This window comes from Perognathus longimembris, chromosome 1, assembly GCF_023159225.1.
Source record: "Perognathus longimembris pacificus isolate PPM17 chromosome 1, ASM2315922v1, whole genome shotgun sequence".
Classification (NCBI taxonomy): Eukaryota; Metazoa; Chordata; class Mammalia; order Rodentia; family Heteromyidae; genus Perognathus; species Perognathus longimembris.
Window position 1 is genome coordinate 150,638,659 of NC_063161.1, and position 18,827 is coordinate 150,657,485.

General features: G+C 43.3%; 1 protein-coding gene across 1 annotated transcript in view; it reads right to left on the reverse strand.

Annotated features, from left to right (window-relative positions):
* Window positions 1–14,344: 14,344 nt before the first annotated feature.
* Window positions 14,345–18,827, reverse strand: part of C5 (complement C5) — a 76,740-nt gene continuing 72,257 nt past the window's right edge. Inside the window, exons 40-41 of the mRNA XM_048340797.1 lie at window positions 15,547–15,685; window positions 14,345–14,871 (exon numbers count right to left, since the gene is read on the reverse strand). Coding sequence (XP_048196754.1) covers window positions 14,733–14,871; window positions 15,547–15,685 — 278 coding nt within the window. The 3' untranslated portion in view covers window positions 14,345–14,732. The remainder of the gene's footprint in view (window positions 14,872–15,546; window positions 15,686–18,827) is intronic.

Sequence of the window (18,827 nt, forward strand, 5' to 3'; positions counted from 1 at the left end):
ACAGAGAAGTAGGTGAGGTTGGAGCTTTGGTCTTCTCCCTTTGCACCCGTTTCAGTTCAGCTTGGTCTCAGAGCCACCAAGTTCAAGCGTTCATCCTCCAGGTTTGTCCCAGTCCTCCGGCTTTCAGGCCCTTGTCATTGAAGTGGCATGCCTGGCCTCACAGCCTTGAGAGCTTGTGGGTTGAAAACGGAGTGGCAGTGGCAGGAAGGATTCTGGATCATTAACTATTTCATGGCCATTCCCATTCTGTATTGTGAAGGGTAAAACACAAGTGAATCCCCTCAGAATTGTCTCTTAAATTCCAGTCACCTCCTGAGCTACAGTATTTCCTAGAGTGGGATTTATAATCCATTTCAAGATGTCCAGTAGGAGCATGGTGAAAACTAATAAGATGCTGACAGTCTGGCGCTGGTGGCTCATGCCTATAATCATAGCTATTCAGGAAGCTGAAATGTAAGGATTGCAATTTGAAGCCAGCCCAGGCAGGAAAGTCCATGAGACTCTAAGCTCCAATTAACCAGCAACAAACTACAAGTGGAGCTGCTATGGCTCAAGTGGTAGAGTGCTAGCCTTGAGTGAAAAAGCCAGGTAAGTGTGAGACCCTGAGTTCTAGCCCCTCCCCCCCATGTACTGACAGCTTAGTGCTGGAATAAAGGGAACTATATCTCCTCCCGTCTTTCCACTTCTGTCTGAAACCTGTCAAAATACATAGGAACGAGCCCTGGGCTACGAGTCAGGAGGTGTGTTCCATTTTGTTTTATTTTTCCTAATTTGGGGCCCTCATCAGTTGTTTTAGAGGAAGGGATAAATAAATGACTACTTAAGCATAGTAATTCAAAATATAGTATAAATTCATCTTAAAGCAGAAAATGATCTTAGAGATTATAGAATACATTAGGTTTTACCAACTTGGTATGTGTTATAAAACCTTGTCTTCAAATCCTTTCTCATGTGGAGCCAAGATCCGCAAGCTGAATAGAAACATCGAGGCTTTATGAAGCAGGGCTAGTGGTTTGTACACTGCTCTTGTTCACCTTTTCCACTTTGACCTTGGTCCCCACAGAACCACATAATTGGAAAACCATCCACATAATTAGACCTTCTCAGGTCCCACATGTGGAAACGCTAAAGGAAGGACACATTACACCGGCCTAGGTCCTCAGCCTTCCACCCAAACCTAAACATCTGGAGGACGGTTGTCTTGTGGTTGTGGGAAAAGCAATAAGGACAAGAATAGTAACTACCTTTGACTTAATGTCAGACACTGCCCTGCATACATTATATGCATTGCTCTGTTGAGTCTTTATCACAGTGCGGAGAAGCGGTGAGAAAACATTTTTCTCAGCTGAGAACACTAAGTCTGAAAGAGTTAAGTCATTTGGTCAAGGTCAAGCAGCCCATAACTGGCAGTGCTGGGGTGGGGGGAGATTCACTTCCTGGTGTGTTTTTCCACTTGCTCTTGATTAGACCAAGCTGGGATCTTACCTAGTTACCTCTGTGGCACATCTCACCTTGATCTCCTTCTGTGAGACCTCTGGTGGCCTCAGTTGTCAGGTGACAGGGATAGAAGGTGGAACCCATTCTTCTAAGATGTTTGGCATGCTGACCCTTAAGGGTCCAGATAGTGGGACCACCTGCTCCCAGCCCAGAGCACTAGCCTGCTCTCTAGGCTCCTTAATTTTGGGCATTTCTTTGAGAGAATGACCAGTGAGTCATCAAGACTCATATTTTCATCCAAGTGTCATATTTCCCTTCTGTCTGGGTGAGTGGGAAAGGAAGGAAACCAAGAGTGCAATAGGGGGCAGGAAAGGCTCCATAAAGGGGTGACTTTTCATTGACTTTGCCCCATATGTATTGATGGGACATCTATCATCTGTTAGGTTGTAAGTAGGATCCCACCTAGAGCCGCCAATGAGACAGACAAGGTCCTACTTTGATGGAGGCCTTCTAGGGCAGGACAATGTGAATGAAAAAGCAAATGAACACATCAAGTCAATTGTAGCCATCTGGGCATACTACCTGTTTGTCACCAGTCCAGAGTGTGCTATTACTGCTGAAATCTCACAGTGCCAAATGTTCCCTTCTCTTCTTTATTATCATTCCCAGCCATGTGCCCTAAACACAGCTTGTGTTTAGTAAACACACTCAGAGAACAGCTCTCCTGTTGCCACATCTTGACCTCTTCTCACATGCCTGATTTCTAAACCAGGAAATTTAATGAAACAGATGAGCACAGGCTATCAACAACCTATTAAATTAGGACACCAAATGGTACGAGGTTCTGCAACTCAAATTCAGTATCTTCCCAGGGACACGAATCTAACTGGCATCAAGCACACAAGACACCAAAAGATCTCATGAAAACTAAACTGTAGCATATGTATTATTTTTCCTCAGAGGTAATGATGTTAAAAATGTCCTGTTTGATTCTGTGCATTTCCTCCTTGGTTCTTACTATTTTTATATAACTGGCAATTTAAAAAAAGTGCCTGTTTATAAGCCCCCTTTTTATCTCAGTAAAATATGTGAGCACATGAAATGATAGAATACATGAAATTAGGGATATAAAGGCATGAAATAAGTGAGGGAATGTCATGAATGGGAAGCTGCATCTGACATCTCCATTGTTACTTCTTCTGGCTTGGCACAGATAGGTAGTCATTCTGTAAACATGTTTTCCATGAATGACTAGTCTGTAAGTCACTACTGATCATTTCTTTGTGAACGTTTTAGATAACAATAGTTAAGGATTTCACCGCTACCAGAAAATATTTCTCATTTATCTTTGACTTGGCCTTTCCTGGGTGTTGTGAAGTTAAAACTAGCTTTCTAGCTCTAAAAAGAAGCCTGGGATTCTGTGGTGAAGGGAGTCCCTTATGTCTGATGATATTTCCCTATCTCAAGGTATTCCCATATTTTAAGGAAAAAGCAAAAACAAAAGAAACACTCTGAAGTTCTTGGAATAGGTCCCAAGCTGTCTCTTGGGTTCTTTCCCCCAGTGGTGTGTAGGATTGGCCTTTTGAAGGCAAGGGGGATTTCATCTTCTGATGGGAGAGCCCTATAGTAAATGACATAGTCCTGGGAGGATAAGGACAAGCTTTAAGAAGCCATCAGCTGCTACTCACCAAGTCAATATCTGATTGAGGAGGGATGCAGCCTGGTGCTCCTCACCTCGCGAGGACTCAGCCTGAGAGACAACAATGAAGAAGGAAGGAAAGCCCTTTCTGAGAAGGAAGATCTGCTTCTGCGTTGCTTGTAGGACTGCAGGGGAAGTCCCTCCTATCTTCAGGTCTTATTTTCTCACCTGCAAAATGGAAGAATAACCTCAGAGCATTGTTTTGTATCATGAACTCTTTAACCATCCAATTGTTTTTGAAAGGGAAGCTCTGTAAAAAAAAACCTCCTCTGATGGATTTGTTTCGGAGCTGAAGCCATATGAATTCCCAGTGCAAGCCAACACTTGGGAGCCGGCATGTGGGGCGGGTATAAAAGGCTAGGAACTAGGGCTGCAATCCTTATTTGTCAGAGAATTCCCCAGCGAGGGCCCAGGAGGCTTGTCAAAGTGTGGCTTTTGCTCATCCCTCCCGACCTTGTCTTACAAAGGGGAAGGCAAGGTCCAGAGAGGAAAACCAGCTTAAGGTCAGACATTTTTTTCTCTTATATTCTGTTGCTCTTTGGGCCCAGAAGTCTTAGAAATAACCTCTGCTTTTGTTACTGTATTTTCATTTCTTCTCTATCTGTCTATACCTCTGGCTTCCACAAGGACCAATGAGCAGGGCAAACATACCTATAGCCTCCCTTGTGCCCAGTCTACCTCTCACACACAGTAGGGCTATTCTTTATGAAGTCTAGTTACTCTTTATTGAGAAGGTTTTCTATTCTAAGAGAACCCAGTGATACTGGAAAAGATTGGTCCTAGCTTTCCTATTGGTAAGTGATTGCATGCTTATACTATACGAGCCCTGCCCCCCCCTCCTCTCTCTTGTGCTGGTACTGGTGCTTGAACTCAGGGCCTGGGCATTGTCCCTTAGCTTTTCCACTTAAGGCTGGTGCACTATCACTTGAGCCACACTTCTTCTTCCAGCCTTTTAGTGGTTAATTGGAGATAAGAGTCTCATGGACTTTCCTTACCAGGCAGGCTTTGAACCCTTGATCCATAGAGCTCAGCCTCCTTAGTATCTAGGATTACAGGCATGAGCCACTGGCACCCTGCTTTTTTTCCTCATTTTTAAAAGAAAATGAGCATATATATGTGGCAAAACTTTCAGATCTATTCTTGCAACATTTCTTAATGCAAATATCAATAGATACGGAAAGCTATCCTGTCTAGTTGCTATTCTTTGGGGGGGGGTTGTTGATATTTTTTTTTTTTTGCCAGTCCTGGGGCTTGGACTCAGGGCCTGAGCACTGTCCCTGGCTTCTTTTTGCTTAAGGCTAGCACTCTGCCTCTTGAGCCACAGCGCCACTTCTGGCTTTTTCTATATATGTGGTGCTGAGGAATCAAACCCAGGGCTTCATGTATACGAAGCAAGCACTCTTGCCACTAGGCCATATCCCCAGTCCCCTAATTGCTATTCTTAATTGCTCTTGTCAGCAACTGGTGTCCAGCTGAATAGCCGGCAAACCTTGGGCACGTCCTATAGTTCTCTTTGGCCCCTCTGACTGCTGAAACCAGATCTGCTGGGGGAGCCTTAGGGTCTGGCACCAGTTCCTGTCCTGTCCTTCCCTCACGGAGCACATGTCTACACACAAGCTCTCTTGAGCTGCCTTGGCAGCCCTCCAAGGACAGTCCTGGAGAGTGGCCAGGGGTGCCCCTGAGAGGGACTGATCTGTCAGGAAGCAGAGACGGTGGCATGCAGGTACGCACGTGCATAGGTTAGCAGGAAGGTTGACTCTTCCAATGTCTCAAGAGAATGGAAAATCTGGGTTTCTACGTGAAATGTCGTGATTTTTTAGAACATACCACGATTCCCAAAGCAAACCCAAACCACATGAGATCTCCTCCCAAAGCATATCCATGGGCCACTGTCCTGTGGTAGAACCTGACGCTCCAGGAACACGTCCTATGTGGATGAGTGACAGCAGGCAACTCACCCCAACTGTTCACATTCTCTGTGTGCTCATCCCTGCTAGGGGCTGCTGTTGGAAATGGATGTACACATACGATCTCTTAGGATATGGTTTTAATATTTGCCCTTTCTAGCTAAGGAGGATGAATGACAAAGGGATCTTCAAGGTTACCTAGCTAATGGAAGGCTGGTCTGGAATCCCAGGCTGCCTGACCCCAAAGCCAGTGTGATGAACCAATATCTAGACCCTTCCCAGACACCTGTCCTCTGAATTGAGATTGCCTGATATTATTGCATTCCTCACTAGACTATGCTCCGGGAGTTTAGTCTTATTTGTCGTGTGTCCTCCTTGCCTTTCACTATTCCTGGAAGAACACAGAAATTGGCCAGTAAACATTTGTGCGATTGTCCTCAAAAGGGCAGGCACACAAATACATATATAGACACTATGTGTGCAAGCTCACATGCACTATATATCTATCTATGCCCACATATGGATTGCTACCACCATGTTCTGCTTCCCAGAGCCTTGGAGCCTTACCTGGGCCACCCCAAGTTTTCCCTGTTAGTCCTCTGCCAGTCAGGCCCAGGAGCCTTCACAAGTAGTTTCCTGGAAATCTGAAGGCAGCTGTGGTGTTCTTTTTCCTTAATTCAGGAGACAACTCAGCAGTTTTGTTTTTCAAAGTCTGGGATTCATAAACCTGGAATCTTTTCTTCATTTTTTCCACTAGCATTTTCCTTGGCTCACTGCCTTTCCTCAGGACCTTGGCCAAGAGGTTACGCTCGGAGCGCCCTCTGCTGGGCACCAGCCTCCCAGACAAACGGGCAGCTCCCGAGGAGGAAGGGACCTGCCTCAGATTGCTTTACAGTTGAGGAAACTGAGTCATTGGTGGTTGAGAAGTGGGGAGAAGCTGAAGGATGTGGGCTCATCCCAAGGGTGTGTTATTAGGAAGTGGTCTTCTGTGATTTTTTTTTATTGTTTGAAATAATACGAAGAAATTGTTCCCAGAGGTCAGGCCCATGACTATCCCCCCCCGGGGGGGGGGGGGGAAGGTGGGGAGGGAGCCCTGGGTGGTTGAGATGATAAAGGTTTGGGAATGTCACCTGACATAATTCTATTCTTGAATCTCCACTACATTTTAAACAGTTGAAGCTGAGACACAGCGATTGAGCGGGGGGGGGGGGGGGCGGAGGGGGGGAAGTATTTATTGAGCATCTGCTAGATGGTAGTTGGGCTTGCAAATCTCTATCATTTCATCTCCACAAGTGACCTTGTGAGGTGGGTGATACTGTAGACCAAGCCAAAGAGGCCCAGTGAGGTCTCAGGACCAGAAAGGGAAGGGAAAGGCCTGGGATTTGAATCCAGCTTGCTGTTTTCTTGGCTCCGCAGCCTCTTGGATTTTTTCCCATTTGGCTCCAGTTCTGAATTCAGTGAGGCCCAGAGCAGAATTTGTGGCAGGACACGTGGTAGGCAAGGGTTCCTTGGTCTTCTTACTCAAAGAGAAGTCCCTCTTCTCAGACATCAGAGTGCCGTTTTGGGGTTCTGGAGGGTGCTTGTAAAAATAAATATAGTCTCATGCAACTTTTAGAGCCCAGGACCTCAGAGATGGGAGTAGGGTCCCAGGATTCGTGGCAGGGCCAAGGGCCCTAAGGAACAAATTAGCGTGGATGTCTTATAAACTGAACCCATGAGGGGCCCTACAGGGCAGAAGTTTTCCTGGAAAAGAAAGAGGGTCCTGGAAAGTTTTTGTTTTGTTTTTCTTCTTAATGGGATCCTGGCTAATGACTCAAGGAAATGAAGAACATATTGCACCAAGGGCCAGCGACTGCCCTCCTGAGCCTGGCCTCCGCTCTGTGCTCTAGTCAGAAGCCTTTGGACCTTTCTCTTCCTGCAAGAAAGACTCCAAGCCTCTTACCTTGTTCAGTTCTGGACCTGCATGGCTTTCTTTTCCATTGGTCTCATTTACACAGATGCCCTAAGGGCTGTGTTCATATCTCCCTTGATTCCTGCAGCTGGGCTTTGTTTCCATTATGCTTCTCTCCGAAATGACTTCACTGTAGTGCATCTGGATCATGGTCATTCTTCGAGACTCAGCTCAGACCTTCCCCTCCTTACCTCTCAGCGGAAACTAGCCTGCCTGCTTAATAGTTGTGTGTCCCGGATGGAAGCTCTTGAGCAACTGTTGCATCCATCTTTGCTTGCAAACGTGTGTGTGTGCGCACGCGTGCATGCGCACATGCGCACACATGCATGCATGTGTGAGTTGCACGTGTGTGAGTACACATGCACAGGTACAGGGTACAGGTTGTACCTGTATGCAATGCTTGGTACCACTTAGCTATAGAATGAAAGGGCCCAGAGATCCTCTACACTGTCAGGAAGAAGACCAAAGTTGAATGAGGACTTTTCGAAGAGAACAGATGACAAGGTGTACCAGTCCATTCCTTCTTCAGCCAAGAGAAAGGGACTTCATGGAATTTATTTATTTATTTATTTATTTATTTATTTATTTTTGGCCAGTCCTGGGCCTTGGACTCAGGGCCTGAGCACTGTCCCTGGCTTCTTCCCGCTCAAGGCTAGCACTCTGCCACTTGAGCCACAGCGCCGCTTCTGGCCATTTTCTGTATATGTGGTGCTGGGGAATCGAACCTAGGGCCTCGTGTATCTGAGGCAGGCACTCTTGCCACTAGTCTATATCCCCAGCCCACTTCATGGAATTTACATAGAGAGCATCACGTATGCTAGTGGTAAGTTTAAGGGGTGGAAACATGGTGATGTCCAATAGTTATCTGAAAAATCTAAAAGATACCATTTTAGACAAACAAGGCAAGGGAAGGTGGCTGTCTTTGGATCAGCTTCAACTTCCAAAGTTGGTTGGGCTTCTATTCCTGGGAATTAGAAGTGGGCCATACATACACAAACAAAGCAGCTGTAAAGGGCGCTTAGGGGCCCAGTGTGGAGGTGCATGCCTGCAATTCTAGCTACTCTGGAGGCAGAGGTAGGAGGATATCAATTTGTGGCCAGCCAAGGGAAAGTTAGTGGTGGATCCTTTCAGAAAAACAAAATAAAATCTGAAAGGCTAGGGATTTTTCTAGCAAGTGCCAGGCCTCAGGTTCAATCCTCAGTATTAAAAAAAAAAAGGCTCTTGTTTTTCTAGGGCTGCAGAAGTGAAGACTTTTATACTGGATAGGACAATGCTCATGTAGAATGAGAGGGTCTTATAGGTTCATAGTCTCCATAGAGTTTGTTTTAATGCCTTTGAAACCATCTTATAATATTTTAGTTAAGCAAGAACTCTCTGACTCCCTTTTTCTCTCCCCCCCCTTTTTGCTACCCTGTCACTTCAGTTCCTGAGAGATCAGAAATCACAACTTGCACAACAATATGAATGTATTGATGATACTATTAGACATAGTTAAGATAAACCAGATACTGGTGGCTCCCACCTGTAATCTCAGTTACTTGGAAGACTGAGACTGGAAGGACCATAGTTTGAAGACAGTCTGGGTTGAATCCCCAGTACCATAAAAAGGTGGTTAAGATGGTAAATTTTATGTTATACATTTTTTACTGTATTGGCATAATTTTTTTTAAAAAAAGAATCCACAGTCAGGAAACTGATTAGTGTGTGTCTGTTGGGGGGTGAGGGGTGGGTTCTATTTCTAACAGCAGGAAGCCATGGCTGGGAGAAGGGAGAAGGGAGAAGATGGAATTTTGAATCAAGTTTGGGATGGAGCATTGCATTTAGGAATAGTGTTGCTTGTCTAGCGAGTACCACTGCTACATTCCTTCACCCTTTGTCTCTCCATTTGTGTCCTCCCCCTTATCTTCCAAAAGACAGTAAGCAAACAACTTTGACAATAGGAAAAGAAAACAAGAACAGCAACAAAGAAAACAAAGACTTCTCATTTCCATTTCCTGAAGTTCATTTTGATAAATATTATTTTCTATGATCAGATGCACATAGGCATTGTGTCTTTGTGTTTTTCTCCTAAGAGTGTCCGCCTTCGGTCTCACTGTGTGCGAATGCCTGGAGCCCTGTATAATTTATTATGTCTGAAGGGGAACCTTATACCCTCTGGTTGAGGGTATAAGAGGGTTGAGGGGTTCAGAATAAAGTACATTTGTTTTGAGTTCTTGCATGACAATCAAATCCCAGTTCTAACATCCTTTTAAGTGTCTTTCTCATGGACCTTGATTTTAGTTCCCTGCAAGGAATTTACTAAATGGATTATTTCCTTAATTTACTTTATTATTCTTTTCTGTAGTTATAATCTCCATGAGAGCAGAGATCTTGTTTATGTTGATCACACTATTTAGGACTGTGTCTGGTTCTACATAAATATCCAATGATTATTTAATGAATGATTGTCCTCCATGAAAGACTTTTGTGTATGAACTCTTTTTTTACTTTTGCTCTGGGGAATTGAACTATATAAATAATTCAACAGAAGGAGGATTACCAGTTCAAGAGATACAGACAAAATTCGGTTCTAAAAATGTATCGTCAAGTGGCTTTGTAAAGAGGTAAGATTGGTTTTCATTTGTTAGGCAAACTTCCAAAGTCTAAGTGTCAAGGGGATGGTTTCTGGCAGATGGTTTCGGGCCAGAAATGGGGGTGACAGGTCAAGGTTGCTACCTATAGCAGTTGGGAGAGGGGACAGCAAGATCAAAGGCCCACGCAGGGTTTTGGATCTGGTGCTAAGTCTCCTTTTAAGACTGTTTGTGGTACTGGGGATTGTAGTCAGGGTCTCACACTTGCTATGCAGGTGCTCTACCCTTCGAGTCATGCCTCCAGACCCTTTTAGTGTTGGTTTTTTTTTTTTTTTGGCCAGTCCTGGGGCTTGGACTCAGGGCCTGAGCACTGTCCCTGGCTTCTTCCCGCTCAAGGCTAGCACTCTGCCACTTGAGCCACAGCGCCGCTTCTGGCCGTTTTCTGTATATGTGGTGCTGGGGAATCGAACCTAGGGCCTCATGTATCCGAGGCAGGCACTCTTGCCACTAGGCTATATCCCCAGCCCCTTAGTGTTGGTTTTTAAAAAATTATTTATTGATTTTTTGGTGCATGTGCTGGGACTTGAATTCAGGGTCTGGATGCTGCCCAGGGCCTGTGCTAGCACTCTCCTACTTGAGCCACACCTCTATGTCTTGCTTATCTGGTGGTTAATTAAATACAAGTGTCTCATGGACTTTCCTGCCTGGGCTGGCTTTGAACCTTGATCCTCAGAACTCAGCTTCCTGAATAGCTTGGATGACAGGTGTGAGCCACTGGCACTCAGCTAGCATTGCTTACTTTTGAGGTAAAGTCTCCATGTCTGTCTGGGCTGGCCTTGACTTCAGTCTTCCTACTCATGCTTTCTGTGTCAGTGGGGTGACAGGTGCATGCCACTGGGCCCAGCCATTGTTTGAGATGGAGTCTGGAGACTATCTAATTGTGTGGGCTGGCCTCAAACACCTGATCTCTGCCCTCCAAGTAATTAGGTTTATGAGCTTGAGCCACCATGCTTAGTCAAGGCTATTTTCAGATTGAAGATTATTTGCTTAGTGAGATGAGACCCCTGTACATAAACCTGTAGGAAGAGAGACCTGTTTAACATAGTTGCTAGCAGTGCCAGGCCCACTCAGCAGAAACTGATACTCCCTGTGCTAGTTGTGTGTGCAAAGTATTTGTGCAAAGACAGCTACTTCGGGTTCTCATTCATGCATGGAAATTGAAAAAGTGTATTTCATAGGAGAAGAGGTAGAAGTGGAATCATGAAAGGTCTCTAGAGTCTAACAAGGGGTGTTGACAGTGGGGTTGGAGGAACATGGGTTAACACGTACCAAGAAACTTAGAGAAGAATGAGTTCTACATCACAGTTGACCACAACTTATGTGTTTCTTAGAGAACCATTGAGGTTTCCCAACGAAGAGGAATAATATATGTTTATGGAAATGGACATGCTAATGACCAAGATTTTTGTTTACTGGTCACCATCTGTAATCACAAGGGAAATGTATGTCAAAACTACATTAAGATTCCATTTCACTCTAATCAGAATTCCAATAATCAAGAAAATGAACAACAAATGTTGGCAAGGATATTAGAAATATGAACCTCTATACACTCTTGGAGGAAATTAGTGCCATCTCTATGTAAATCAGGAAGGAGCTTCCTCAAAAGGCTTAAAATTTAACCATCATATGTCCCTGCAAATTCTGTGCATACGTGCTAAGAACTATAAGTTAGCGTCCGATAGAGATACCTACACACTTAGGTTTCTTGCAGTGCTATTCATAATAGCCAAGCTATCTAATGACCAAGGTTTGAGCATCATAGAGCACACATATTAATACTCAGTACCTCATAAATATATACAATTTTATGTATCAATTAAAAATTTATAAAGAAAAATGAGGAAATCATTAACACCAAAAATTTTAATGAAAAAGATGGAGAACATTTGATAGAAGCATTATTGGAAAGGGGAAATGAAAAACACCCCCAAAGAACAGATAAAGCACCAACTAATAAGTAAATCAATCAGAAAAAAAGAACTGTATAGATAACATGATAGCAATTAGGAGAAAAGGGTGAATTGCTGTAATTGTACAAAAGCAAATGGCAAAAGCTAAAGGGAAATTACAGAAAGGTAAAAGAGCAAAAGGTTTAACGGAAAGCAAAAACAAAAATGGCGGACTCAGGCATGAAGAAGAAATGTAGGACATTTCACTGGCAAGGCAGCGTGGCCAGGTTCCTGGACTGGGAGCAGGTTGGGTGATTTCTTTCATCTCATCTGCTGAAAATGTTAGCTCAGACCTCATTCACCCTCAGGTCCAGTTAGTAGGAGGAAACCCCAGGATGCTACTAGAGGAGGGGAGGAGGGAGGGAAGGGGAAAAGAGAGGAGAGGAGTGGAGAAGGGAGGAGAGGAGAGGAGAGGTTAGTGGGGGTGCTTCTGGCCTGACTCTGCTGTAGTGCCTTGGCTAAGTCCTTGCTTCCCGGGGCTTGTTCCCTCAGCTGTGGAGTGAGAAGAGGTTGCTCAGATATCCTCCAGGGGATATTTAAAGTCATTAGTTTATGCTCACAAGGGGAAAAAAATGGCTGAATTTATCACCTATGATGTGCCCAGAGAGATGTTATCAGTCAGACTTCAAGTGATTTTTATTGTGCCAGGCATTGTACTAATCATTTCACATGCATTCCACATATTGTCTCATTTAACTCTTCCTTTAAGACATCCTATGACGTGGGAATTGCTAGCCTGTCCATTTTTTTCAGATGTGAAAACTGATGCTTTCAGAAGGAAAATCGATGTTTTCCTGAAAAGGACATTGCGTCATTTTGGGCACCAGCCCCTGCTTTGAATGGCCTTGCAGCATTTCTGGAAAGTGGCACCCCAGGATAGGGGTGCTTAGTCTCCCCTAGACAGCCTCACCTTGTCTTTGAATGGTTCTGACAATAAGAATATGCTTCTTCACAGGATACCAACATTGATTTCCCTGTAATGTCCGCTAATTGGTGTGCTGGAAAGAACACTGGGTTGAGAGTCAGAGCTTGGGCTTGTGTCCCAACCCTTCTGGCCAGCAGAACCAGAACCACAGGTGAGAACTACTCTAGTCCTGTTTTTCCAGGTGGAAATGAAGGTTTGGATAAGATGAACCTTTCTGGTTTGGACATTTTAAGATTCTGTAATTTATGACTGTGTAGGTCACATGCCAGTATCTGATCTGATTATAATGATGGAAACAGTGAAGGAGTGAACACGGTGTTCCAAGGGACAGATCTGTCTCTGCCAATATGTCTGTAAGGGTAGGGACTCTGCCAGCTGAGAAGAATCCAGAAGGTTCTTAGAAATGGAGTTCTCATTTTGCCTTAAAACTAAATCCCTCCTTCCCTCCCTCCTGTTTCCTCCTTCCCTTCCTCTTTCCCTCTGTCTCACCTCCCTCCCTTCCTGCCTTCTTTCCATTATGAGAGAGCATAAAGGAATGTTTTAATCACTCAATTAGAGATAAAAGTGGACAACTTTTTCTCACCACACAGAATCCACACAGGCGTGAAGGAAAACTTGCCATTGTTTGTGTCACTGAGAAGCTACCTTTTTGGCTCTTGAGATGGGGGCTTTCAGTTAGGAGACCCCTGGTCATGGGGCCTCTGAAGCAGTATGCATGCTTTGTGAATGTGATTTTTTTTTTCTGGGAAAGCAGGGAGGGTCTGCGAAAGGGCACAGACCTTGACATCGTAGGCAGCTCTCTGTTTGGAGGAGCTGGCCTGGTCCTCAGGAGCTGGGCTGTGGTGGTCGATACGTTTAATATCATAGAACACCAACCCCAGAGACAATGGCTCAAGACCAAAAATTAAAAAAAAAAAAAGACTCCGTAATGATGTCTGATCAAGAATAAAAACAAAGACGTTGCCTAAGTCACAAAAATGACCACCACACCCAGGGGCAATCTGTTTTGAGTTTCTCCCCTCAATCAGGACCCCCTCTTGCTTCCTTGTCTGGGCTCCCTTCATACTTAAGAGACAGCAACACGTGATGTTTGGATGTTCCCTGGCCATTTGGCTTTGTTTTTGTTTCCCATTGTAAGAACAGAAAATGATCTTAGTGCTGTATAGAGTCATTGCAGTGGTCAAATTGTAGGTTAGGAAAGGGATGAAGGGTCTTGTTCCAACTCACAGCCCAGGGGCAAAGTCAGGACTAGAACTTGGATCCTCTGATGGTTCACTCTTCAGAGGGGGAATCTGTAAACACTTGCTGGGTCGCTATAATGTCCCTACTACTGTGCCAAGCTCAGGAGAAAATGGTAAACAGTGCACTGAGGGAACCTCACACAACTAGTTGGATGTAATTACGCAAACGTTTGCTAGGACATCTGTGTTTGGGGGAGAAGCGTGGGATTGAGCAGGTCCTGGGCTAGTCTGGAGAATCACAAACAGTGACTAAGGAAGTTTTAGGAGTTAGTTGAGGAGATGCTGGTGGATGTGTTAAACATTAGATTCCCTGATTCCCTGTTTCTTTGGTCAGGGGCACGGAGAGAGCAAAAGAAGGGGAGGAGAGCACAGATAACCTCTCCAACCTCTTCTACCTTCTCAGTAGGCTGAGGGGGCTCTGAATGTGGGCTTTCTCCATGTCAAAGTTCTCTATCTCTCACCCTCTTAGTTCACCTGTCTTTATATACTTGTTGCTGACCCAGTATAAAATAATACACTTTTTAGTACATTTGGAAAGAGAACTAAAATTTTACTGCTCACTTCTGTGTTTCTTGATACTTTCTTTCAAGCGAAGACATGTTTTTGTAAGACACTGCATTGATTGGTTTTCTGTTCCTTGATGTTTTTGTTGTGCAAGCAAAGGACACATTTTTGTAAGCTATTGCATGTCCACAGGGTTGTTCTTTTGGTCCCAGCAGCCATTCCCAAGTGGTCGGTTTTAGGATGTGGTCCATTTCATTGCTCCTGATGTCTAGTATCCTTGGAACACCTGCCTTCATGACCTTCAAGGCATGTTATTCCAGAAAGTGACAACTCTTCCAACTGCTGTCTAATAAAAGTAAGCGCCACTAATTGTTTTAAAAAAAAAAAAGAGCTTTCCAAGTAAGACCAGTTGTGAGTGTTTACAAAAAGAAAGCAGAAAAGAGGAACTGCAACAAAAGGAATCCAGACGAGAAAATTATACATCATTCAGGCATTTTCACAGCCATTTAAAAAGATGTCTTCTGCAAATGTGTCTAAATTAGCTAGAAATGCTTGACACGATGGACACGCTGTGTTTGTAGGCCAATACTCAATCCAAGTGGAGGAATCTAAAGGGTAGATATACCTTCAAGAACAAATGGAAACCAAGTGTTTGTGATGATGGCATGATGGGGGAAACCTGTATTTGTTTTTATTGGGGGAGGGGAAAGCCCAAGTATGGGCAGATCCCCAGGGGTTGGACTGTCAGCCACACAGAGCTTGTCCTTCCTCCCTCCCTCCCTCTCTCCCTCCTTCCCCTTCCTTTCCCTCCTTCACCAGTGCTGGGGCTTGAACTTGGGGCCTCAATCTTATCCCTTAAGTTTTCTTTCAAAGCTGGCACTTTACCACTTGAGCCATAGCTCCACTTTCTTTTCTTTTTTTGGGGGTGGGGTGGGGTGGGGGCAGGGGAGTGCTGGTCCTGAGTTTGAACTCAGGGCTGGAGTGCTGTCCCTTAGCTTTTGTGCTCAAGGAACAGTGCTCTACCACATAAACCACAACTCCACGATCTATATTTTGGTAGTTAATTGGAAATAAGAGTCTCATGGACTTTTCTGCCTGGGCTAGCTTTGAATCTGGACCCTCAGATCTCAGCCACCTGAGTAGCTAAGATTATAGGTGTGACCTACCAGTGCCTTGCTTTATGTTCATAATGGTTTGATGATTGGCTTCAAGGAATATAAGAATTATATAGTGTAGGTAGAAAATGACTCAGATTTAGCAGGAAAATCAAATCGTTAATTCCAAAACATCGGTGACTTACTTGAAACTGAAGTTGTGTTTTATCTGCAGAGCTTCTTTACCCATAATTAAATACTGCCTTCCTTTCACCAGGTCACTGTTAGCACAGGTCATCTTCTTAATGAAGGTGATTTCGGAGTCTTTCTCAGCAACAGCTTCCCCTGAGAAATACACAAGCAAGGTGATCACATTCATGTTTAAATGTGGTGATGATTAACATTCTCAGGTTGTCAAGTTTGTTATAGATACAGAGAGGGGCTATTAGAGAATGGCAATATCCACATGGGTAGACTTTGGAGCCAGACTATCTGGGTTATGCCACAACCATTTCTTGGCTGTGTGGATCTGGCCATTGATTTATGTTCTCTATTGAAAGCTCAGTTTTGTCATCTGTGAAATGGGCATGATAATAAACTCCAGTGTAGAACTGTTGTGACATTACATGAGTTAATATTTGAAATGTACTTAGAACATACAAGACTCAAATGTGTTTGTTCTTGCTACTCTTGTAGACCCAGAATTATTGTCCAAAAGTTGAACAATATTTATAGTTGAGCAACATTTGATAGCTGGTAATGGTCAACTTTTGAGAAAAGTAACAAGATGTGAAGGACATAGGCAAGAAGCTGGTTCTCTTAACCTGGAATACTTTCTTTTCCATGTTACCCTACTGAACATTTCCTCCTTTAGCCCCCTTCAATTCTCACAGTACCCAGTAAACCTTCCTTGTTTACTCTCTGACATAAGAGTGAGGAGGATTGAATCCAGGCCCCATACATGTTGGAGTGCTCTACCATTGGCTAGATCCCAGCTCTTCCCTCCCTTCTTTTATACCTAATTTTCTATCACAGAGTTTCTCCCACACATCTGTCTCCTCAGATAGATTGGAAACTTCTTGAAGTTGGATCTGTGACTGACTCACTGGTTTCATATCTAATGATTAAATAGTTATCTAGCCATCCTAATTGTGAAGTCCCCCTTTACAACTTTTGACTCACTTTTTTTTTGCTTGATCTGGCCCTGAATTGCAGCTTCTCCTCATCTGTGCCTCTTAAAAAGCTAGAATTATAGGCATGAGCTACCATTCCTGGACTTTAAAAACTTTTTGCTGGAGAACATTTTCAAGAATATTCAGAAGTTAATTAACTCCAGTTCAACAACCACAAATTCTTTTTTTTTTAATGGTGTCTTCATCTATTCTCAGTACCCCATGCTTTAGGGGTAAATATCAATTTATCATTATTCTCAGCTGCATAGTTTGCCTTTATTCTATATAGTTTCTTGTTGGTATACATCAGTATTTATGCTTTATAATGAAAATAAAGCAAAAGAATGTTTCATGCAAACTTTATTATAACTATTAAGCATCCAGAGTAAGAATATAATGTATGTAAAAATTGCTTAACATTTGTTTTTAAGTATCATAAAAAGTGATCTGAATGGATGAGACAAAGAAGAAATAACACAAAGGACTGTAGCTTGGGAATTATCTGATGCTGCATGACATTTAGGACAGTCTGGAACCATCTTTTGATACTATGCAAAAATTGGTAGGAAATGAAAAATAGTTTGTATTTCTGGAATTAAAAGTTCTTTATTACTTCAGTTAAAAAGAAATGACAGCCAGGTATGGTAGTATACACCAGTAATCCCAGCTCTTGGGAGGCTGAAGCAGAAAGATTAGGAGTTCTAGACCAGTTTGGACTACATGGTAAGACGAGAGAGAGAGAGAGAGAGAGAGAGAGAATAAAATAAAAATAAATCATTCATTAATTACTGCTTCTGATGTGAACATTGGATACAAATGGTGCTTAAAAGCTGGATGAAGGAAGATCATACTGCAAAACATGTATTTCAGTATGATGACGATCGGGTTTCAAATAAAGGAAGTCCACTGGCTTCCTAGCAAGCCAGAAGAACACCTGCCTAGCAAGCATGAGGCCCTAAATTCAAACCTTACTACTACCCCCAAAACAGCAAATTTGTGACCATCAATGAGGAAAAAACAAACCTTCATACAGTGAAAAATCTGACATAACAAGAAGTAGGAAATAGCTTTTGTCAGTGTCAATAAAGCAAATAAAAAGATGAAAAGAGCCAGTGCCTGTCGCTCACACCTACTACCCTAACTACTCAAGAGGCTGAGACCTGAGGATTGTGGTTCAAAACCAGCCCTGACAGACAAGTTCTCAACACTCTTCTATTCAATTAACTAGCAAAAAGCCAGAACTGAAGGCGTGACTCAGATAGTAGACCAAAACAATCATGAGCAAAAGAGCTAATGAGAGTCAGGTGCTGGTGACCTGTATATAATCCTAGCTACTGGGGAGGCTGAGATCTGAGGATCAGATCCAGGCAGGAATGTCTATGAGACTCTTATCTACAATTAGCTACCAGAAAAGCGGTGCTGTGGCTCAATGTGATAGATCAATAGCCTTGAGCAAAAAAGTTCAGGGACAGTTCCCTGATCCTGAGTTCAAGCTCCATTACTGACCAAAAAAATAAAAAGCTAATGAACTCCTGAGTTCAAGCCCAGTACACATTCACACAAAAAAGTTGGAAAGTATTTTTAGAATTTTGTAACCCTAGCTGGAATAGGGTTAAAAATAATCAAGCATTATCAGTCTTTAAATACTTGATTGAATTTCAAAAGAGGACAAAATCAGGGCTGGGGATATGGCCTAGTGGCAAGAGTGCTTGCCTAGTATACATGAGGCCCAGGGTTCAATTCCCCAGCACCACATATACAGAAAATGGCCAGAAGTGGCGCTGTGGCTCAAGTGGCAGAGTGCTAGCCTTGAGCAAAAAGAGGCCAGGGACAGTGCTCAGGCCCTGAGTCCAAACCCCAGGACTGGCCAAAAAAAAAAAAAAAAAAAAAAAAGAGGACAAAATCAATGTCAGTATGTTATTGAAATTTAGATTTTTTTGTCTTACTTATTTGTAGAATGTATATCCACTGAAGTGAGAAGACAACTTTTTTGGAAGATAAAAATAAGCTAACAAAATAAAATGTAATCATAATTATATATACAGGAGCCCTTTCATTTAAAAAAGTGTCTTATAGCTGAGCGTTGGTGGCTCATGACTGTAATCCCTGCTGCTCAGAAGGCTGAGATTTGAGGATCCCAGTTCCAAGTCAGCACAGGCAGACAAATCCAAGAGGCTCTCATATCCAATTAACCAGCAAAAAACTGAAAGTGAAGCTTTTTCAAGTAGAAGAGCACTAGCCTCAAATAAACAATAGCTCAGAGATAGGGACAACATATAGGAACTTGAGTTCAAGCACCAGGACCTGCACAAAAA